Source organism: Galeopterus variegatus, unplaced genomic scaffold, assembly GCF_000696425.1.
Source record: "Galeopterus variegatus unplaced genomic scaffold, G_variegatus-3.0.2 Scaffold875, whole genome shotgun sequence".
NCBI lineage: Eukaryota > Metazoa > Chordata > Mammalia > Dermoptera > Cynocephalidae > Galeopterus > Galeopterus variegatus.
In genome coordinates, this window is record NW_007726986.1 from 127227 (window position 1) to 151900 (window position 24674).

The window sequence follows — 24674 nt, forward strand, 5'->3', positions numbered from 1 at the left end:
GTTCTCAGCTGTGTTTATGAGGAGTGTTGGTTTTTAGTTTTATCGTATGACTTTCAGGTTTTGGTATCAGGGTAATGTTTGCCTCTCTGTTTTTTTCCTGAGTAATCTGGTTAGAGGTCTATCAATTCTATTGATCTTGACCTAAAAAAACAGCTTTTGACTTCATTGATTTTTCTCTGTTCTGTTTTCTATCTCGTTGATTTCTATTCTGATCTTTGTTTTCTTTCTTCTACATTGAACTTCATTTTTTCTACACTGAGCTTTTTCTAGTTTTTGAAGGATGAAAGGTAAGGAAATTGATTCGAGACCTTCCTTTTTCTAACAGGCATTTGTTTAGTGATGTAAATTTCCTTCTAATGCTGCTGTAGCTGCATCCCACAAATATTATATTCTATTTGATATATTCATAAAATGATTTTGATATTTTCAAAAAATTTAATATGTCTTGATAAGTTATGTTTGATCCATATTTCTGTATGGCATAATTTTCCTTCCTCCTGAAGAAATAAATATCTTTAACATTTATTGTAGTGCAAGTCTCCTGATGAGAAATTCTTTTAACTTGTGTATGTCTAAACATGTCTTTTACTTTTTCATTTTTGAAAGATATTTTCCCTTGGTATAGAATTCTAACTTTTTTTTTAAGACTGCCTTTTGTCTTATGTAGTTTATGGCAAGAACTCCATGGTGATTCTTATCTTTGTTCCTCTATTCATAATGTCTTTCTTCCTCTAGGTACTTTAAAGACTTTATCTTTATCATTGGTTTTAAACATTTTATAATGCACCTTGGTATAGTTTTTTCATGTTTTTTTGTGCATTGGTTCTACTTTTGCAGTTCTCTTGTGGCTCTTTTCCTTTGAGGACTCTAATTATACTTAAGCCACTTAAAATTGTCTCAAAAATTGTCTTACTGATGCTGTATTCATTTTTTTTCTTTTGACTTTCATTTTTTGGGTCATTTCTACTGCGATGTCTTCAATTTTATTAATCTTTCCTTCTGAATGATCTAATCTGCCATTAAACTCATTGAGTGCATTTCTCATTTCAGACATTGTAATTTTCGTTGCTAGAAGTTCAATTTATTTATTTTTAATATCTTCTAGGACTCGTAACTTTCCTTTAGCTTTTCGAACATATGGGATACAGTTGCAAATGTTTAAATGTCCTTATTACTCCTTTTTTCATCTGTGTTATTTTGTGGCTGTTTTGATGAATTGACTTTTCCCTTCATTGTGGGTTCTTTTTTCTCCTGTGTTTTTTTTTTTTTTTTTTTTTTTTTTTTGCATACTGCTTTGCTTGAATGTTTGGCTGTTTTTAATTTTTGTCACTGACTTGAAGCAGTTTGATTATGATGTTACTTTAACATAGTTTTTTTTTCATGTTTCTTGTGCTTGAGTTTGTTGGGATTCTTAGATCTGTGGGTTTATTATATTTTCATCAAATTGGGAAAATTTGAGCCGTTTTTTACTTCAGATATTCTCCATTCCTCTAGTCATTCAGGGACTCCAATTATAATTATAGGAGGCTTTTTTAACTTGTCCCACAGCCCACTAATGCTCCATTTATTTAGTATTTTTTTTTTCCTGCAGTGTCTAATCTGCTTTTAATCCTTTCCAGTGTGTTTTTCATCTCATCTCATTTTTCAACTCTAAAAGTTTGATTTGGGCCTTTTAATGTTTTTCATGTCTCTACTTAACATGCTGTCACTCTTAATCTTTGTTAGAACATATAATACAATTATAGTAACCTTTAATATTTTTGTTTATGAATTCTGTCATCTGTCTCATTTTTGGATCTATTTTTTTTTCCTTCTCATTATGGGTTGTATTTTCCTGCTTCTTTACGTGTTTGGTACTTTTCTCTTGCATGCTAAATAAAACATTGTGAATTTTACCTTGATGGGTGCCAAATATTTTTGCATTTCTATACATATTAATAAGATTTGTTCTGGGATATGGATAAGTTGTTTGAAAAGATTGTAAACCTTTTGAGGCTTGTTTTTATGATTTTTTAGGCAGACCCAGAGCAGCATTTAGTCTAGGATTAATTTTCCTTTTCCTGCTTCTTAGTCAACACTCTTAGTATTCTATCTAGTATCTTGTGAATTATGAAGTTTTTCACTGTGGCTGGTGGGAATCCAAATTACTCCCAGTCCAATATGAGATTTGGTCATTTTTATCTCTGTTCGTTTGGATTGGTTTTTCCCTGGTCTCAGATAGTTTCCTAAGACTTACTCACTGATCATTACTACTCAAAGACTTGTGAATGCTCCGCAGATATTCAGGGCCCTCTCTGTGCCACTTTCTCCTCTCTGGTATTCTGCCCTGCAATCTCTAGCTGCTTTGGCCTCCCCAGACTTTTGCCTTCATCTGTTCAACTTTGGGAAACCTCCAGGATCTACCTGGGTTCCTCTTGGAACTGTCTTGGAAAATATAGGCAATAATCTGGGGTTACCTACTTTGTTTTCTCTCTCTCAGGGATTACTGTCCTTATATGCAGTGTCTGAAACCATTGTTTTATATATTTTATCCTGTTTTATAGTTGTTTCAGGTGGGTGGGTAAAGCCAGTCCCTGTTATCCTTCTTGGCTTTAAGCGAATATTTTGTTATTATTTTTAATGCACATTATATATTACTACATTAGTGCACCTAATTTATAAAGAAATTACATATATGAGTATGTTCTAAATTTTTTGATAGATGTCTTCTAAAATGTATTTAATATACATTATGTTAATATAAAATAATTCCAGGACTCATGAAATATTTCTACCACTGTTATGGTTTGAATGTCTCTTCCAAAATTCATGTTGCAGTTTAATTGCCGATGTATCAGTATTGGAAGGTGGGGCCTATAAGAGGTGATTAGATTCTCATGAATGGATTAATCCTGATTTCATGGTCTATATTTAAATACTGAATTTTTCTATACTTGAGTACTGAATTTTCTTTAAAGACAAACAAAACCATATTGTCTTCTATTAATAGCTGTGGAAGAACTTCTCTATAATCAGAACCTGCTGTAATTTTCAGTCAAGACTGGTTTGATAAGTATTATAGGTAGGGAAAGAATACATGTGCATTTGCTTATTTGTGAAACTCAAGGGGAAAAACACTTCATTTTGCAGGGTGTCCTAATTGTTCATATCCTTGTGTGTGTGTGTAAATTGACAGGCAGAGGCTCTAAATTTTTGAAGGCCCATCTGTAGAACAAAAGTATTTCATTTGCAAGAAATAGAGTAACCATTAGTATTGTAATACTGTTGGTATTAGTAATTAAGTTGCATTAACTCCAGGTGACCAGAGTTAAAATTAAAACATTCTTATTCATTTAGGCCACTGTATTTCAGATTTGTCATAATTATTATTAGTAGTAGTATAATAGTTTTTATACTGTTATACAAATAGTCATTAGTATAATGTTTACTGTAAATAGAATAAGGTATTAATGTTCGGCAAAGTCCATTTAAGATAAGTAATTAGGGAAAATTTGGACATAATTTTCATATTAACAGAATTTTAAAAATCACATAATTTAAAGAAAAAGTTTTACAATTACTTTATTCTTATTTATTTTAACATTTTTAGGTATGCCATTGCATTGGCTTTAAGGGAAAAACAGCGTGTAATATTTACCAGTCCAATTAAGGCTTTGAGTAACCAGAAATACCGTGAAATGTATGAAGAATTTCAAGATGTTGGTCTGATGACTGGAGATGTTACTATTAATCCCACAGCATCTTGTCTTGTTATGACCACAGAGGTAATTTATTCTATATAGCGCCTCATCTTTTCCTTCTTAATTTAATTAACGTGTCTAATTAGAAAATGTAATATTTTGTTGCTTACTCTTTTTAGATAAAACGTAATTCTAAAGTATGTGTATTTCTGTTATTTGTCATGTAGTATAGATAAAGTTTTTTCTTCAAGTATTTTTAAAGGCTTATTACTGTCAGTGACATGAAAATGTTTTATTGGTCTTGTATAGGTATTTTCATGTATTTGAATACGTGGTTTCGTATAAGTGTGGTTCTTCATTCCATGTTATTTTTTTTCTTCTGCATATGAGTGGCGATACAAGTAGATAAGGAGTAACTTATTTTTAAATGGCAGTATTATGTTTAGCTTCTTCCCATAGTTACAGTTAAGTTTTGAATATACTTTTAACATCTTAAGTTTTGGACGTGATTAGCTGTTTTTACTGTAGTGTAAGTATTTTTGTACATACTTTAATTATATTGCTGCATTTTACAAGGTTACAGTACAATAGAAAGCATAAATTATCTTCTGGTCTGGAGATCCAGCCAAAGACCTTGCTCACTTTTTCATCTTGGTGCCCAATGTAAATTTATTATCCATTCTCAAAGTCTTCTTGCATCTGTGGGAGATTTTCTTAACTCTATAAAGATCAGGATATCTATTGACAGTATCCATATTGTGAGGAGGGGAGGCAGAAAAAATGGGCAAATATTTTGGGATTCAGCGTTTTGGATATAGGATACTTTAAGTTGCTCAGATATCCTAGAAAGTGGGAATCTTGTGTAAGTGCTGTGCTTATAAGGAAGTAGCTTTGTATTCTAGATAAATGGAGAGTAGAGTTGATAATAATTCTCTCCATGGATTGTATCTGCTTAGTAACTGTTGAGAAGTTATTTACTTTGGTTTTATTTGATTTATGAAATATTTTAAAGACATAACCCCCCTAAAATTATTGTAATATTTCCGTTTAATAAAGAACATATGAAATTCCTTATTGGGAAAAAAGTATTTTGTTGTTGGTTTGTGTTTGTCTGTTTGTTCTGCAGCTGGCCAGTACAGGGATCTGAACCCATGACTTGTTGTTACCAGCATCTTGCTCTAACCAAGTGTGCTAACTGACCAGCCCCTCATTGGAAAGAAATTTTTAACTATTAAATATATCAAAATCCTGCTAAATAACTCTTTTATTTTTTCTTTAGATTTTGAGAAGTATGCTATATAGAGGTTCTGAAGTTATGCGAGAAGTTGCTTGGGTCATATTTGATGAAATTCATTACATGAGAGATTCAGGTATATTCTTCAGTGTTGAGATGTGTACAGTATTTCCCTTAAGAATAGCATTAGGAATTTTGAACAAGAAGTTGTTAAATTTTTCTTTGAATTTTCGTGTGGCTGGAGTCATAATAAACTATTGCTTCTTTAAATTGTAGACGATGTGAAATAATATTTCCAGTAGGATTTCATTCAAGTACACCTCCTTAAATAGTAACTTCTGCTGGGTGAGAAAGTTCAAATTCAAACAAAGGCAGTGGAGTTAAAACTGGCTTGCTTTTGATACAGAGTTCTCAAATATAAGAATTTCTAAAACTTCTAGCTTACAAAATTAACTTTCTTGATTTTTATTAAGTTGAATATTTTAAAAAAGCTATGAAATACATGTTTTGTTTTAAAAAAAAGGTGGGGATTATGAAATAAAAATGAGCAAAAAAAATTACAGGTGCGCTTTACTTAGGCTATTATACTGCTATAATGGAAAAACAAGTGTGCTTGGAATTTTGGGGGTGCTGAGAGGGCTAATATTATCAAACACATTGAGAAGTTAAATATTTAATATGTACACACTTAAAATAAGATTTAATTTTTATTTAAACTGTAGTACTGAGTTAGTCTATGGAGAATGTAATACAATTTAAGGAACCACTTTTTTTTTTTTACCCTTTCAATATTTTATCCTTTCCAAATTTATAAAATTAAGCTGTAAACACTTGTTTCAGTTTTAAAATCATGAATTCTGTATTGGTTTGTTTATTTTAAGGGATTTTTCTGGGTTTTTTTTTCCCCCCATTTTAATAAAAACTGACTTATGGTTCTGCTTTTCATCAAATCTTCTTCACCTCCAGAGGATCATGAGGGTAATTTGAGTAAAAGATGCTGTATGGAATGGTAATGGTGTCTTCGAAATTTGTTGCTATATCTTTCTACAAACCTTTAACTTCTGCTTCTCAAAGTGAAGTGTAAATAATATTCCCTTGCCTTGTCATCGGGACCCTTGTTAGGCTGTTTGAAAGGATTCAGTCTGAAACTATTCTTTGCAGGCTATTTCCAAGTATGTTGTGTTTATAGTGGCTTAGTGCACTAACTTTCTACTGGATAGAGTCATGGTGAAAAAGTGGTTTTCAGTAAGGTTCTATGGCTAACAATATGCTTGTGTAAGGTGGTCTCCATTTCTAACTATAAAGCATATGAGAAAAAAATTTTAGGTACTGTCATAAAGTGACACTGAATCCCAAGGTATATTTGTTTTTTTCAGAGCGTGGTGTAGTGTGGGAAGAAACTATTATTTTGCTTCCTGATAATGTCCACTATGTCTTTCTTTCGGCTACTATTCCAAATGCCCGACAGTTTGCTGAATGGATTTGCCATTTACATAAACAGGTATTTTCTTTCCCTTTTTTGATGTCTTCAGTGTTTAAAATGTTCTAAGTTGGCTTTATTATACCCTTCTTATACTTTTCCCTAATGCTGTCCAGAGTAAAGAAGACATTTTAATATGAAACAATTTCTCAAATCAAACAGCTTATCAAAATCAGTTGAAAAAAATAGTGATTTCTAAGTCCCATCTCATACCCAGTACATTTAAATCTCTGGGAGTAGGGTCTTGGAAGCACTGATTTTCAAAGTTCCCAAGTTGATCCTGATGATATGTCAGGTTTGGAAGCTACTATGTTTACTAAGACATTGGTTCATGAGTACAAAGTAGAGAGAATTTCCTCTAATGCCTTGGTACCAAGAAAAGCTGGGCATTTCTTAAGCATATAATTTGATTTTTCTCATGTGAACACAGACTTTTTACTGACTGTTTCCATTTTGCTTTTCTAGTTCAGCTTTACTATCTATAAAGACCTTATAACGAGCATTTTATTTATGTGTACTGAATTTATTCTTGGTTGTGTTTTTCTGCCCTTATTTTTCCTTTGCACCAATATCCTTAGGAATTTATTTTTATTTGTTTGTAATCTCTCTAATAGTGTTTTTTTTAACATTCCCCCCATGTTGCTTTGTAGGATAGAAGCCCAGTGGATCTTCTGTAGGAGCTCGGTCAACATGCTGCTTTAGTAACATTTTGAAAAGACTCTGTGGGACAGAATTGATCCATTTTTACTTCAGGGATCGTTTGTATCACCATACTACTACATAGAAACACAGAGGGATTTTTTGTAGTTACAGCATGCCAGGGTTAAGTAATGAGTAACTGAAGCTCAGATTGTGTATTTTGCCCTGATTAGGGAATTGGTAAATTGGGAAGATGGTAGTATAATTTGATAGACCTAATTTTTCTACATTTTTCTCTTGTCTGGTGAAGTTTTTTAAAAAAGTGTTTAAAAAACATTTCTTTTTGAAATGTTGAATTTACAGTTTTGTTTTCCCAAAGTCTTTGTAGCTCAATATGCAGTTTTATTTTGAAAAACTAAAATTTTATTTAATTATTTCTTTTCTTTTCACAGCCTTGTCATGTAATTTACACAGATTATCGGCCTACTCCATTGCAACACTACATTTTTCCAGCAGGGGGAGATGGCCTGCACCTTGTGGTTGACGAAAATGTAAGGGAGTAATTGTCATCCTTATATCTATGATGATGTAATTTATCGTTTTTCCTTAATTTTGAACTAGAGAAGAATGGCAGAGGTCCTTTTTTTTTTTTGAATTTTTATTTCAAAAATTATGTTTGAGATTTGTGGCTTTTTTAATGCATGAATTAGATTTTCCTCCTTTCTAGTTAAAAATGCCTGGAGAATAAGAGCTCTGGACATTAAGTTTTGCTTTTCCCAGTTTCTTTACTTCTTTATCACCTTAGTTACCTCTTACCACAGATAATTTTTAAGTTATTTTACTTATCTCTGTTAAAATTATTATTTTAAATTATTTTTATTATTTGAGGAAGCTTTGTTTGAGGTATGAAAAATGTTTGAATTATGATTAAATATTAGTGAAGTTACATAGAAAAAAAATCTGTGATTCCAGGGTGACTTTAGAGAAGATAATTTTAATACTGCTATGCAAGTGCTTCGAGAGGCAGGAGATTTGGCAAAAGGAGATCAGAAGGGACGGAAAGGAGGAACAAAAGGTAATTTGGAACTTTGTTTTGAGAAAACTTTACCTGTAAATTGTATATTCAGATCACTATAACATTTTTTGTGTTCTATTTAATTTTTTTCTCAGTAAGCCATATAAATATCTAGATGATATGTGATAAAATATAAAAGTTGATCTCTTTCCTGTATGACATTAAGTATAATTTAGATACTACAAAATTCACTCATTTAAAGTGTACAATTCAGTGGTTTTCAGTATATTCATAGAATTATGCAGCCATCACCACAATCAACTTTTCGCATTAAGATATAATTCACATACCATGAAATTCACTATTCTAAAATGTACAACTCAGTGGTTTTTAATATATTCATAGAGTTGTGCAGTCATCACTGTTGATTCCAAAACATTTTGATCAACCCAAAAAGAAACGCTGTACATATTAGCAGTCATTTTTCCCCAATCTCTGCCCTCCTCAACACCCAGACTTAGGCAGTCAGTCACTTGCCTACTTTTTTGTCTCTTATGAATTTGCCTTTTCTGGACATTTTATATAAATAGAATCATGTATATGGTCTTTTGTGACTGGCTTCTTTCACTTAACATGTTTTCAAGTTTCATCCATGTTTTACTATGTGTCAGTACTTCATTCTTTGTATGGTCAAATAACATTCCATTGTATGGATATTCCACATTTTATTTCTACATCAGTGGATGGTCATTGGGGTTGTTTCTAGTTTTTGACTGTCATGAATAATGCTGTTATAAACATTCGTGTGTGTACTGTAAGTTTTTGTGTAAATATGTGTTTTCTTTTCTCCTGGGTATAAACGTAGCAGTGGAATTGCTGGGTCATATGGAAAGACTATGTTTAAGCTTTTGAGGAACTGCCAGATAATTTTCCAGAGTGGCTGCATCATTTTATGTTCCCATCAGGAGTGTATGAAAAGTCCATTTTCTCCACATCTTTGGCTGTACTTAATATTGTATATCTGTTTGGTTATAGTCATACTAGTGGGTGTGAAGTGGTATCTCGGTGTTATTTTTCTTTGCATTTCTCTGGTGGCTAATGGTGTTGAGCATCTTTTCATGTACTTGTTGGCCATTTGTATATCTTCTTTGGAGAAATGTCAAATCCTTTGTCCATTTTTAAATTGGATTTTTTGTCCTTTTGTTGTTGAGTTATAAGAGTTCTTTATATATTCTGGATACTAGACCCTTATCAGATAGATGATTTGCAAATATTTTATCCCATTCTGTGAGTTAGGGTTATCCTTTTATCTTATTGATGGTGTCCATGAAAGCACAAAAGTTTTTCATTTTGATGAAGTTCAAGTAACCTATGTTTTTCTTCTGTTACTTTTGCTTTTGGTGTCATATCCAAGAATCCTTTGCCTGACCCAAGATCATGAAGATTTATTCCTATATTTTCTTTAAGAGTTTTATAGTTGTAGCTTTTACAGTTAGTCTGTGATTCATTTTGAGTTAATTTTTAGATATGGTTTATCTATTCTTTTTGCAGGACCATCGAATGTGTTCAAAATTGTGAAGATGATTATGGAAAGAAATTTTCAACCTGTGATTATTTTCAGTTTTAGTAAGAAAGATTGTGAAGCCTATGCACTTCAAATGACCAAATTAGATTTCAACACAGGTACTACATAATTTCAGTATGATTTTAATGTTATGTGAAAATTGAGTGTAAAATATATTTCTGGTAATATATCTGTTGTGGATTACTAGGATATGCAGTTCACCTTAGTTACAATAGTAGGTACTCCATACATTTGTAAAAACTTTGAGTCCCTTGATTTATAATTTCTTTTCTTTTCTTTCTTCTCTCTTCTTTTGTGGAAAGATATAAGTAAGTTGCTCTGTGTAAAATTTAAAGACCCCTACTGAGAAACATTGGAATCATGCCTCCTTATACTTTATTATCATAAACTCCTCATTTATTGACATTCTGTATTTGACTACTTAAGGGTAGGTCTCTTGGTGCAACCACCTTCTATGTAGGTAGTAGTGTGCTTTATTTGTATAGAAATCCAAACCAGCAAGACCTGCCCTTTGGTTAACTATGCTGTAATTCTCAAAGTAATATAACTTTTGGCAGATTAATAAATTATTCCTAAACATTAACTGTAAATGTAACTCAAAGTCACACAACTAGATAGCAGCACAGCCTGGCTGTCTTAGTCCATTTGTGCTGCTGAACAATGCCTGACTCTGAGTAATTTATAAAGAACAGAGATTTATTTCTTATAGTTCTGGAGACTGGGATGTCCAAAGTCAGTGGGCCTACATCTGAGAGAGAGAGAGAAAGACAGAGATTCAAACACATGAACTTTCAGGAACACATTCAAACCATAGCTGAATACCGACCCAGTTAGTATTCAGTTCTGCCTTTTACATATGTAATCCTCTACAGTGAAAAGTAAATAACATCTTAAATTCATCCAAAATTAAATTTCTGTTGTATTGTTTTCTTTATCAAGGTGGGTATTGTTTTTTTTAATGTATTCATTTTGAAGCTAATTTTTACTTTCTATGGGTTAAAGTAACAAATGATAACCCACATAGCCTGTTAAAGCCAATATTGTAATTATGTTTTTTGAGTGAATTGCTCTTATAAATGTTTTCTCTTAAATGCCAGTGCTGAATATGCTTGAAGTTCAGGGTTGCGTATTCATTAATTCAACAAATGTTTATTGAGTACTTGTTAGTTGATAGAAACTGTATAAGAAAGCAGTGTAGTGGTTAAGAGCATGGGCTTTGGAATTGTTGCTCTAACAGTTCATAGTAGTGCTGATTAGTTATAGTAAGCCTTACTTTCCTCAGTAATAAAAGATGGGTTGATAATTCCTTGTGTTCTACAACTGTTAGAATTAAATGTTGCATGTAAAGCACTCAGTGTATTTTTACTGTTTTTATAGGATAGTACTTTATGCATTAAGTGCTGGGTATGTTTTGCAAGGCAGTACATTTTATAAATTATAACTTTTGTCTACTTTCCCTTTTGATCATCTCAAATGGTGACTCTTCTTATAGGCTCTTTTTGTAGTGGGTGAAGTTTGGTATCACTGGCTCATTTTGATATTTATATACCCTTGAATTTTCTTTTAGATGAAGAAAAGAAGATGGTTGAAGAAGTATTCAGTAATGCAATTGACTGCTTGTCTGATGAAGATAAAAAGCTCCCTCAAGTGAGTTTTTAATATCAGTAACTAAAGTGTGGCTATTAATGTGTAGCATATATTCACTTTGCATTTCTTGGTTTTGTTACTATATTGCATTGTTTGCTCACTGCAGCATATGGGTTGCAGTATGTACTGAACTGATACTTTGATTTATATTTTAAATTTTTGGAAAGGTGACGGGAGGAAAGATTGCTGCCTGAAGGAACTTTTCTGTGAAAACTACCATGGTCTGGAAACTTCTCCCCATTTTCCTAATATTATAAAAACTTTAGTGCTGATTTTAAGTCATTAAATTTCTGAATTCATAAGGCTACCACACAAAATGAGAGAGCACACCTAATGAAAATCATATGTTCAGTGAGGAATTTAACATCTACTTTGCTTTAATCCAACATATTTATTCTTTGACTTTTGGAATTGCCTGGGAATTCTAAAATATGCTAATGCTTGGGTGCCACTCCCAGCAATTCTTATTTAATTAGTTTGGTGTGTGTTCTGTTCATTACCGTCTTTCCAAAGTTCCCCAGGTGATTCTACTGTGCATCTAAAAATGAGAACTACTTTAAACCAAACTAATTTTGTGGTATGAAAAGAAAAATTGGGAGGTAATAGTCTCCTTTACAAATGAATGCTTTGATTTGTAAGAGATTTACCATAAGATTGTGATAGCATGTTCCTCGGCATTTAAAATTATGTTTAATTTACAAACTTTTTTTGTAATTTTTCTTTTCAACTGAATTGTTAGTGTCTAAGGGCTGAGCCATGTCTTAATACATCTTTGTCGTCCTAGCACCCTTCTAATAGTAGGTATATAATAGCATTTGATAGAATGGTAATGAGAACGAACACTTCAGTAATTCATTTGTTTTTAGATAAAATACATATTCATGTTAAATATGTTTTATATTTAATTATTTTGGGGGGGTTTGAGTTGCCAATATCTTCTGTTTTTACAGATACAAATTCTGCCGTCACGGCTTGTAATTTTTTTAGAGGAGATGAAGTGAGGCTGGAAAATTTAAAGCAGCAAAGCATTTGTAAAGTTTATTTAAAACATACCTTTTATTTTTTTATTTATTTAAAACATACCTTTTATATTTAAGAAAGTGAGGCCAGAATTATATTATATTTTGAGTTTAATAATCCGTAGGAGTATAGATTTGGGTTTTGTTTTTATTCTGACAAGGTTTTATTAACAGTTTCTTTAGATACAGAACATTCTTTCTTTAATTACCAATTATTCTTAATTTGGATAAACATTTTTAAGTAACCTTTCCCTCATATCATTGTAAAATAAATATTCCAAAATCACAGGTTGAACACGTACTTCCTCTTTTGAAGCGGGGGATTGGTATTCACCATGGTGGTTTACTTCCTATTTTGAAAGAAACTATAGAAATTCTTTTTTCTGAAGGATTGATAAAGGTATGATTTCATTTCTGTTTATTATGCCACAGAATTGTGTTGCATGAACAGTTTGAAAATTATAGAAAACATTGTTCATAGGCAGTTTTATGTTGTGTGTGTGTTTTTTTTTTAACTAGGTTATATGGAATGAGTTAAGTAATGAACTTGATTTGTATATGTAGTGTTATACTTCATAAATTTTGTAATGTAGGTAAAAAAAAAGTTATTTGTTTCCTTAAAGTAAGAAGTAGTAATACTATTGGATATTGTAGAATTTTGGAGAAGGTGCTATTTAATTATTAGATGTGAAGTTAATTCAATAGGTGAACTTTTTTTCTACATACAGATTAAAAGGGTTAGTTTAGAGGAGACAAGGAGAATTGCTTGTTAGTCTTAGGAAAGAGAGTGTTTAGGATGTTGTAATTTTAATCAAAGAGAGTCTGGTATAATAAAATAATAAATGACATTGTGTCTATACCCAGAAATGAGGTATTAAAAAGGGGAAACAACCTGAAAATGTAATCATAAGCCTGTTTATGATTCGTACATTATTTTGTTTAAAAATCATTAGAATTTTAAAAATTATATGAAAGATTTATTGTGAGAACCTCAGTGCAAAGTAGAATATTTAAAAGAATTTACTCACTCTGAAGAATATATTTGAGGTACTTTAGGTAAAGAATTGATCAGTATTCATACCTAGGTCTTTTTTAACAAATAACAATTCTGTAATGAACTGAAGTATTTTTTTTATCTTTTCTATTGATGAAAATTGAGTACTTCACTGACTTGACTTGTACATATATCTTTGTGTGCCTGATCCAGTGTTTTTCTTGGTAAAATCTTAGAAGTAAACTTGGAGTCACTGATTCCAGTCTAAGAGATCCTAATGGTGAAGTGGTCCCCAAAACTGCTGTATTATCAGTTAAGAGGCCAGGAAATTTCACTATGTTTAGGAAAATATTCTTCAACCTAAAGTGTTGTTCATTAGACCAGTTTTAGTCTCTTCAGTTACCAATACTAGAATTTAAGGAAGACGATTTTCCCTGAATTACAGATTTTCTGGGATGTAAGGGACAGTAAAGATTATTTAATAATTTTATATGTAAATACTGAAATCCTTCTGGGAATAACGTGTATTATTGTTGTAGGGTCTCAATAACTAATTTTTAAAAATCAGTGATAGATTTATTTACATTTGAAAATTATAAAACTAGTTTTTCTGCTCAAGATACATGTTTAATTATACAGTTATTCATTTATTTAGGCCTTATTTGCCACAGAGACTTTTGCTATGGGAATTAACATGCCAGCTAGAACTGTTTTATTTACAAATGCCCGCAAATTTGATGGGAAGGATTTTCGATGGGTAAGTAATTTATATATTGAAATAATTTTTATCTTTAAGTGTTTTACTTAAGATGACTTTGGCTCATGTAATCTTTGAGATTTTTAGTATCAAATACTTAAGAACTTGTATCTGAGCTAATACAAATTCAACAGGGTTAAACCTCAGCTCCCTTAAATTTCTATCCTACCCTCCCCGCAAAAAAGACTCCTTCAGGTTAAGGAGTTTGGTGATGGCGGATAAGTGTGCAAATGATGCATCGAAGCTTTAAGATATTTTAATCTATCTAGAATTTTTATATCTGAAGTTTAAGGTATTTAAAGTTCCCCTGTTATAGAGGCTGTAGCTGCAGCTCAGAGTTTTGCCCTTCAAATGTAAATAGATGTTCTAACAGGTTTGCACACACATCTTTTCCAAGGCAGCAGGAAAGAAAGTTGGGAGCATGAATGAAATAGTGAACTGGGGTAAAAAATTAATCAGGAGGCAGGTACCCCCTGCGTATAACGGGATTTAACAAAGCAACCTTTTCTTCATGACCCAAGATCATAACTATGAACCTTAAAAATTGTAGTGTGCCACAATGTAGTGATGCTCTTGGGCCCTGTTGGGATTTTATTGGACTGCCTTTTTCAAGCATTCTTTTCTGATCTTGGATCTTTATAAAGTTGGCTTTCTTTGGTGGTGTTTTTTTCTGGTGCTTTTCTTGCTCCCAGGTTGTAAAGCCTGTTTTTGATGCCATCATTAGTAGGCTTTCTTATAGCATAGGGGTTCTTAACTATTCTTTTTTTTTTAACTTCATTATTTCTTTTTTACATTCTAGGATGTTGTTGTAGAGCAGTTGGGAGGGAGAGGGAGAGGGGAAAGGGGAAGGAAATGGGATGGAGGAAAGAGGAAGGAGGAAGGGTGGGATTGAGGCCTGTGGCACCCCCCACATTCCCATAGGGGAGACAGTGGGCTTCGAATGGTAGCTTGGTTATTGCCAGGCTGGGTGCAGATGTCAAGGAGGTGTGGCAATAGTCCTCACCCCCCACCACCCCAGCTCAGGAACCTGGGGCCCTTCTTGCTGAGGCTTGCTGGTTGTCACTGGGCTGGTTGAGCTTGGGGAGAGGTGTGGACAAGGTCCACGGTCCCCTGCTGCCCTGGCTTAGGAGAGCCTGGGGCTTTTCCTGCATTGGCTCGGTGGTCGTCACCAGGGTGGTTGCACTTGTCAGGTGGTGTATGGCGCTGAGACCCTCAGGCCCCATGCTCAGGACTGGTTGCAGGTGTTGGGGGGCATGGCTGAGGCCCCCAGCCCTCCCTGCTTCCTGGCTTGGTAGCCCAGGGGACTTCTGGTCCTTGTAGGTGTTATAGGTGTTCTTTGGTGAAATGAGACCTTTACTAGTTATCAAATTTTGTCTCTGGTTGTGGGTACTTTGTTTTTTCTTTCAGTTCTGTGTTGGGTTATTTGCTGTTCTGACCACTTAAACTCTACACTGGAACTAATTTGTTTTCCTTTGCTTATTTCTAAAATGGGGGAACTTCCTGTGGGGACAAGTACTTGAGCTCTGTGGTTGGGCTAAATTGCTGCTTTGCTGCTGATTCACTGGGGAAGGCTTTTTGTGGTTGACTTTATAGGTTCTTCTGGATCTGGTGAAATCTGATGCACCTGGGTTGCATAGAAACACTGGTCTGGGCCTGAGTCTTTTCATCAAACTGCACCCCTTGTGATTCTATATTCTTGACCAGTCTCCTCTGAGTGGTGCTGCACTGATTGGGGGGGGCAGATCAGTTGTCCTTGCTGAGATCCCCAGTGGTCTCCTGGTGAGCCCGTCTCCCCACTTCCCATGGGAAGGGCCATGTTCTGGTTCCTTGTGATGACTCACCAGCCTCTAAGTGGTTGTGGCTCCTCGGTCCTGTGTGGGTCCATGGGAATCCTGTTGGTGGTACTGCTGGCCTAGGGGCCACCAAGGCCCTCTTCTCCCCTGCCGCCTCCAAGCAACTTCATCCAAAAGTCACAGCTGCGGCTTTTTGCCGCCTCCTGCTCCATGAGCTCAGAAGCTCCAGCCTTAAAACAACAGCAGCACGAAATGGTCAGAACTGTTTTTTCTTTCTCTCATTGTGGCTTCTCCCACCTTCATGCACTCCATAGGTCTCTCCTCCTCTTCCCCTGAGCTCTAGCAGCCCCATCTTGGCTGTCGTTGCTTTTTAATAGTTGTAAATTGGCTGATTTGTGGGAGGGAATGACACTGGGGACCGTCTATTCCGCCATGCTGACCGATCCCTCTTAACTGTTCTTGAGTCATAATTTTTTTTAGAATCTGGACTCTTTCTACAGGAGAAAAAACACATGTGTTGATAGGAAAAACTTTGCATTGTGTTCAGGTGGTTCAGTGCCTCTCTGAAAGCTGGGAGATTTCACTAACCTTCCTCCACTAGGTTGTTCTTAGTGACAGATGAACTCTACTGAACTCCAAGGACACGATATATATCAAGAAAATAGGAGAGAATTGTGCTTTTCTTTTTAAAGTGTTAATTTTGTATTAACCTCATTTTGCAGATTAAGAAAGTTAATTATGAACAGGTCAGAATTGATACGTAGTTGAGTTTGGATCATTATTTGCTTCTTAGACTTTGCTGTTCTCTAGAATATCTAGCTGAAAGGTATTTTTTTATGGCATATAAAGGTATTTTTTTGAATTAGCTAATAATTACCAGTAGCTGTAGTGTATTTGGAAATATAGATTAACAGTATACTCCCCTCACCTGCATGAGTTGCTCTCTATCTGTCAGAACAGGAAGTAGGTCACATGATACCAGTTCAGCTTCCTCTACATTTGGCTTAGTGTTAAAATTAAGTCATTTTGGAGCTAAAATTTACTTTTGTAACATTATTCTCAAGTGTTTTTTATTTTTGTGCTTTTACTTAATCTCTCCTAGAAGTTTGTTTTTAATCATGTTTCCTTTCTTAGAATATGTAACTTGTAATTGTGAATTTTACAATAAGAAAAATGTTCAGAATTTCTCTATCAGGTTTTCTCCTAAACTCCAGATTTTAATTACGTTTATTCAGATTTCCTCTGGTGAATACATTCAGATGTCTGGTCGTGCCGGAAGGAGGGGGATGGATGATAGAGGTATTGTAATTCTTATGGTGGATGAAAAGATGAGCCCAACAATTGGAAAACAACTACTTAAGGTAACTAAGTTATGATTCTGTGCCTTTACCAAGAATTCTAGAAACATACTCCAAAGCCACTTTAGAATCAGTTGTGTAAATTCAGATATCTTTCTTAAGTAGATGAGTTAATTTACTAAACTATCTGGGTTTAGGAAAGTAGAAGGTGACTGTCAGAATACTGATCTCTTGTATCCTACTTCATTTACCAGGTGAGAAGCAACTCATGCAATGTAGAGGATGTGAGGATCCCCAGACAGGGCAGAAATATTTACTTTGCCCTCCAAATTTAAGATACCTCTGTACCTGCCCCCTTACCTGCACAAGTCACAACAGGAAGTAGGGCACGTGATATCAGTGTTTGGGACAGTCAGCTTCCACTACCTTTGCAAGCCCAGATAGTTTAATAAATTACCTCAGCATTCTACCTTTCCTGTTCACCCTACTAATCATAAATATCCCAGTCATAAATTTAAATTTTTAAGCTTTGTTGCAAATTAGCCTTTTATTTTGTTTGCTTGATATTTGTGTTTTGGATGGTCTAGAGTTATTAGTGTTTTGTTTTGAAGAGCTTCTCAAGGAAGTTTGACCTGGTTCTGTTACTTCTTCATGTAGTAAGAAGTTATTAAATCCCTAGAGAAGGGCCGGCCCGGTGGTGCACTGCTACAGTGCGCCGCTTGGGAGTGCGGCGGCGCTCCCGCCGAGGGTTCGGATCCCACATACAGACCGGTTCCCGCTCACTGGCTGAGCAAGGTGCGAGCGCAACACCGAGGATTGTGATCCCATTGCCGGTCCCGGTCCAGTGCGGGCGCAACACTGAGGGTTGCGATCCGTGGCTGGACACAAAAAAAGACAAAAAGGAAAAAAAAAAATTCCTAGAGAAAACTGTTAGTAAGATAGGAAACTTTAATTGAAAACGTAAAATTAATTGCCAGCTCATTAGCTACTTAAAATGGAGCTCAAAACATGTTAGGACATACATAGGTCAGTATCTACAAAATAAACTGCTCAACTTCTTAGACTTGGGAACTGCATGGAGAATTTGAGATACAGTTGTGGGAAGCCTGATATATTGAAGCAAAAATAGATAAAGATGCATACATATTTTATATGTTTTTATATAAGTGAACCTTGTCTGTACATACTCATGGTGATCATATGGTGTCTTATTTTCAGTTATAAAGATTAACACTTGGAAACCATTTTTTAAGAGTTTTAAACCATATAACTTTAGTTCTTCATGGAAGGAAAATTACATAAGACTGAAAATTGTGTATTTATTTTTTTCTTCAAATTGTGCCAGATATAACAAACATTATTCTTCTTTCCTTGTTACTCTAACAGAATTAAGTTGTCAGATTGTAGGAGGTGATATTGTAATGACAGCATTTGGTTCCTTTAAAGTTTTCATTCCATTTACTTGACATTCCTGAATTTTTTACTCTGTAAATGTAAAGTTCTATCATTTTTCATATCATTTTTCATATCATTTTTCAATTAACTTTTTAAATAGTTTTATTGAGATGTAATTTACATACAGTACAATTTACTTATTTCCATGGTTTTGAATGTTTTCAGTTTTGTCACCATCACCACAGTCAATTGTAGGACCTTTTCATCAACCCCAAAAGAAACCCTGTGTCCATTAAAATCACTCCTCTTTCCCCCCAATCTGTCCCCCTCCAGAACCCCCCCTAGCCCTAGGCAGCCACTACTCTACTATCTGTTCCTATAGACTTGCCTATTCTGTACATTTCATATAAACAGACTCATATAATGTGTGGCCTTTTGTATGTGGATTTTTTTCACTAAGTATAACGTTTTCAAGTTTCATCCATGTGCTAACCTGTATCAGCATTCCTTTTTATTGATGAATAATATTTCATTGTATAAGTATACCACATTTTATTTATGCATTCATCAGTGGATGGATGTTTGGATTATTTACACTTTTTGGCTATTGTGAATAATGCTGCTATGAACATTTGTGTATAAGTTTTTGCGTGAATATGTGTTTTCTTTTCTCCTGTTTATATACCTACTAGTGGTATTGCTGAGTCATATAGTCATTCTATGTTTAACCTTTTGAGAAACTTCCAGACTGTTTAATTCATCAGCTGCACCATTTTACATTCCCATCAGCAGTATATGAGGGTTCCAATTTCTTTACATTCTAGCCAGCATTTGTTTAGCTGTCCTTTTGGTTTATAGCCATCTTAGTGGGCATGAAGTGGAACACTTCACTTTGAATATTTTATAGTTTGACTGATTGAAAAGATGTAGTACCCATTTGTGTATCTGCATTTCTAGACATTTCTTTTATTGAGACTTAACTGGTGTACAATTTTTTTTGCCTAGCATTTTTTTCAGGTAGTTTTACCATCATTAAAGAATTTCTAGGCAACTTTTTTAGTAACAATAACAACAACTAATACTTAAGGAATATTCAACATGTCCCAAACATTAATTACTATTATCAGCTAACAATAATTACTGTTATTGGGCCGGCCCGGTGGCGCACTGCTACAGTGCACCGCTTGGGAGCGCGGCGGCGCTCCCGCCGAGGGTTCGGATCCCACATACAGACCGGTTCCCGCTCACTGGCTGAGCGAGGTGCGGGCGCAGCACCGAGGATTGCGATCCCGTTGCCGGTCCCGGTCCAGTATGGGCGCGACACTGAGAGTTGCGATCCATTGCCGGACACGAAAGAAGACAAAAAGGAAAAAAAATAATAATAATAATTACTGTTATTATCCCCACTTTATATACAAATAAAGCATGCAGAGGTTAAATAATTTGTCCAAAGTCATATTGGGTTTTTTTTCCCTTTTTAAAAAAAATTTTTTTATTGAATCAAAATTGATTATACATATCTCCCAGGTCCGAGGGCAGGCCCTGAGGTGCTGGTGTGGTGTGCCTGGTCGTGGGAGGTGGGTCTAGTCCTCTTCTCCATACCCTGGGTCCCCCAGCGGGCCCTGAGGTGCTGGCGTGGGGTGCCTGGTTGTGGAAGGGAGTCCAGGAGGTGGGTCCGGTCCCCTTCTACATTCCCTGGGTCCCTGGTCGGGATCTGAGACACTGGTGAGGTGTATCTGGTTGTGGGAGGGAGGTTTGTTCCACTTCTCCATGCCTCAGGCCCCTGGGCGGGCCCTGATGCACTGTCCCAGCATGCCTAATTGTGGGAGGGTAGGTCTAGTCTCAACTCCTTATCCTGGGTCCCTGGGCAGGCCGTGAGGCACTGGCATGGTGAGACTAATTGTGGGAGGATGGTTCAGTTCCCTTCTCCATGCCCCAGGTCCCAGGACAGGTCCAAGGTGCTGGCACAGGGTGCCTGGTTTGTAGGAGGTGGGTCCGGTCCCCTTCTACATTCCCTGGGTCCCTGGTCGGGATCTGAGACACTGGTGAGGTGTATCTGGTTGTGGGAGGGAGGTTTGTTCCACTTCTCCATGCCTCAGGCCCCTGGGCGGGCCCTGATGCACTGTCCCAGCATGCCTAATTGTGGGAGGGTAGGTCTAGTCTCAACTCCTTATCCTGGGTCCCTGGGCAGGCCGTGAGGCACTGGCATGGTGAGACTAATTGTGGGAGGATGGTTCAGTTCCCTTCTCCATGCCCCAGGTCCCAGGACAGGTCCAAGGTGCTGGCACAGGGTGCCTGGTTTGTAGGAGGTGGGTCCGGTCCCCTTCTACATTCCCTGGGTCCCTGGTCGGGATCTGAGACACTGGTGAGGTGTATCTGGTTGTGGGAGGGAGGTTTGTTCCACTTCTCCATGCCTCAGGCCCCTGGGCGGGCCCTGATGCACTGTCCCAGCATGCCTAATTGTGGGAGGGTAGGTCTAGTCTCAACTCCTTATCCTGGGTCCCTGGGCAGGCCGTGAGGCACTGGCATGGTGAGACTAATTGTGGGAGGATGGTTCAGTTCCCTTCTCCATGCCCCAGGTCCCAGGACAGGTCCAAGGTGCTGGCACAGGGTGCCTGGTTTGTAGGAGGTGGGTCCGGTCCCCTTCTACATTCCCTGGGTCCCTGGTCGGGATCTGAGACACTGGTGAGGTGTATCTGGTTGTGGGAGGGAGGTTTGTTCCACTTCTCCATGCCTCAGGCCCCTGGGCGGGCCCTGATGCACTGTCCCAGCATGCCTAATTGTGGGAGGGTAGGTCTAGTCTCAACTCCTTATCCTGGGTCCCTGGGCAGGCCGTGAGGCACTGGCATGGTGAGACTAATTGTGGGAGGATGGTTCAGTTCCCTTCTCCATGCCCCAGGTCCCAGGGTAGGCCCTGAGGTGCTGGCATAGTATGCCTGGTTGTGGGAGGGGGGTCTCGTCCCTGGTTCCATACCCCGGGTCCCTGAGCAGGCCCCAAGGTGCTTGCATGGGTTGCCTTGTTGTGGGAGGCGGGTCTGGTCCCCTTCTCCATGCCCTGGGTCCCAGTGCAGGCCCCAAGGTGCTGGCGCCATGTGCCTGGTTGTGGGAGGGGGGTCCGGTCCTCTTCTCCATGCTCCTGGTCCCCAGTCGGGACCCAAGGCACTGGCGAGGTGTGCCTGGTTGTGGGAGAGGGGTCCAGTCCCCTTCTACATTGCTTGGGTCCCCGGTCGGGACCCAAGGGGCTGGCGAGGTGTGCCTGGTTGCGGGAGGGAGGTTTGGTCCCCTTCTTCATGCCTCAGGCCCCTAGGTGGGCCCTGATGCGCTGTCCCTGCATGCCTCATTGTGGGAGGGTGGGTCCAGTCCCAATTCCTTATCCTGAGTCCCTGGGCAAGCCCCAAGGTGCTGGTGTGGTGAGCCTAGTTGTGGGAGCAGGGTCCAGTCGCCTTCTCCATGCCCAAGGTCCCTGGGCAGGCCCTGAGGCACTGGCATGGTGTGCCTGGTTGGGGGGGGGGGTCCAGTCCCATTCTCTATGCCTCAGGTCCTCAGATGGTATCTGAGGTGCTGGCACAGGGTGCCTGGTTGTGGGAAGGGGTTCTGGTCCCCAGATGGGCCCTGAGGTGCTGGTGTGTGCCTGGTTGTGGGAAGGGGGTCCGATCCCTAGCTGCTAGCCCCAGGTCCCTGGGGGGGCCCCTAGGCATTGGTGGTGTGCCTGTATGTGGGAATGGGGTCCGGTTGTTTGCTCCAATCCTTGGGTTCCTGGATGGGGCCCCAAGGTGCTGGTGTTGTGAGTGGTTGTGGGCAGGGGTCCTGCCTCTGGCTCCCAGGCATTCATGCTGTGCCTGGGCCGGAACTAATTTTTTGTCCTTTGCTTACTTCTAGAACAGGGAACTTCCTGTGGGAACCAGTACTTGAGCTATGTGGTTGAGCTAAATTGCTGCTTTGCTGCTGTTTCCCTAGGGAAGGCTTTTTGTGCAGCTCAGGGTTTAATGGTTGGCCTTATAGATACTTCTGGCTCTCCAAATACTCGGTGCACCTGCATTGTGTAGAAACTCTGATCTGGGCCTGAGTTTTTTCATCACATTGCACCCCATGCAATTCTGCATTCCTGACTAGTCTCCTCTGAGTGGTCCTGCACTGATTGGGGGGCGGATCGGCTGTCCTTCTCAGTGTTCTCTTGGTGGGCCCGTCTCCCCGACCACCCATGCTCCAAACACTTCCTATGGGACAGGCGGTGCGCTGGTCCCTTGTGATGACTCACCGGCCTCTGAGTGGCTCCCCTTATTCAGCTGTTCTGGCTCCTCGCGCCTGCGTGGGTCCACAGGAACCCTGTTAGTGGTCTTGCTGTCCTGTGGGCTATCAAAGTCCTCTTCTTCCCTTCTGCCTCCAAGTAATTCCATCTAAAGGGCACAGCTGCAGCTTCTGCCGGCTCCTGCTGCATGTGCTCCAGCATTAAACCAGCTGCTGCCCAAAGACTGAGAGCAGTTTTTTCTTTCTCTCTTCATGGTTTCTCCCGCCTTCATGAGTTCCATATTTCTCTCCTCCTCTTCACCTGAGCTCTGGTGGCCCCAACCTGGCTAATGTTACATTTTTATAGTTGTAAATTCGTTGACTTGTAGGAGAGAGTGACACTGAGGACCGTCTATTCTGCCATCTTGACCAGAAGTTCTCCAAAGTCATATTGTTGAATGGCAAATTCTGGTTTTGAATTCAGGAAGTCTGGCTTCAGAGTCCATGCTCCTAACCATCATATGGTACTGCTTTGTAGTACTTCATGCAAATAAATTTTTCAACTATTAGTTTAAACACAATTTGACATAAAACAACGGTTTGTTCTTTGATATACTTAATAAAGTATATGACTTAAAAAAATTAATTATAAGCAAGAATAATTGAGATTCACTCTTCAGTAATAGGACTTTAATGAATAGAAAGACTGAATGTTTAAAGTTATTTTCTCAAATAAAAATTAAAATACATGATTTCATAGTTACCTTGTATTTAGAAATAATGTGTATTTTGCACATTAGTACAATTCAGCTCTGTCATATTTAATCACTTTCTTATTGGTCTTAGCCAGAAAGATGGGAAAATACATATATTCATTGCTTATTGGCTAAATGATATTTGTAGTAATTTTCACTCAGTACATGCACATATGTACACATTTGTATATTTAAGCATGTAATTTAATAATTGTGAATTTAAAATATTTTAATAATTTTTTTCCCTTCCCTTTTTTGTCTTGACTAGTTGGGTTTTTTTGTTTGTTTTGGGGTTGTTTTTTTTTTTTTTTTTTTGCCGCAGGCTGTTTCAAGGATCTTGATGTTGATGGTTATCAGGACCATGCTCTAACCAGTTTAGCTAACTGCCCAGCCTTCCTGGCTTAACTGATTTTTTTTCTTCTATTTTTAATATATTTATTTTTTATTATCATTATTATTATTATTATTATTTTACAGTCCAAGATGTTGCGGAGCAGTTGGGAGGGAGGGGGAGAGGAGAAAGGGGAAGGGGATAGGGTGGAGGAGGAGGGGGTTCAAGGCTCGTCATTCTGGCAGGGGATCCCAGGGGACTTCTGATGGCTTCTGGTCACAGCTGGGCTGGATATGGATTTCGGGGGGTGGGGGTGGGGGCTGAGGCCCTCAGGCCCCACCCCCACCCCTGGCCTAGGAGCCTGAGGCACTTCCAGCAGCAGCCTTGGTGGTCATCACTAGGCTGGATGTGGACATAGGAGAGGTGTGGCTGAGGCCCTTGGTCCCTGACTTGCCCAGCTTGGGAGCCCAGGTGCTTCCAGCAGTGGCCTGCTCGTCATTGCTGGGATGGATGTCTGTGTCTGAGGGGCATCGCTGAGGCCCTCAGCCCTCCCCCGACCCTGGCTTGGGAGCCTGGGGGCTTCCAGTCCTTTTAAGTTTTGTAGGTGTTTTTTATAGGTGTTCTTTAGTAGTAGTTAGACCTTTACTAGTTAATATCAGAACTTTTTCTCTGATCTGTGGGATTTTTGTGTTTTCTTTCAGTTCTGCATTGGATTATTAGATACCCCACTACTTAAACTCTTCACTGGAACTAATTTGTTGTCCTTTGCTTACTTCTAAAATGGGGGAACTTCCTGAGCTAAATTTCTGCTTTGCTGCTGATTCC

At 37.8% G+C, this 24674-nt stretch overlaps 1 protein-coding gene across 1 annotated transcript in view; it reads left to right on the forward strand.

The window, feature by feature from the left end:
- The window catches only part of SKIV2L2 (superkiller viralicidic activity 2-like 2 (S. cerevisiae)), a 94722-nt gene that overhangs the window by 10656 nt on the left and 59392 nt on the right, over positions 1-24674 (forward strand). The window contains exons 5-14 of the mRNA XM_008573095.1: positions 3590-3764; positions 4960-5050; positions 6291-6415; positions 7486-7584; positions 8006-8108; positions 9600-9731; positions 11201-11280; positions 12589-12699; positions 13949-14050; positions 17079-17204. Of these exons, the coding sequence (XP_008571317.1) occupies positions 3590-3764; positions 4960-5050; positions 6291-6415; positions 7486-7584; positions 8006-8108; positions 9600-9731; positions 11201-11280; positions 12589-12699; positions 13949-14050; positions 17079-17204 (1144 nt within the window). The remainder of the gene's footprint in view (positions 1-3589; positions 3765-4959; positions 5051-6290; positions 6416-7485; positions 7585-8005; positions 8109-9599; positions 9732-11200; positions 11281-12588; positions 12700-13948; positions 14051-17078; positions 17205-24674) is intronic.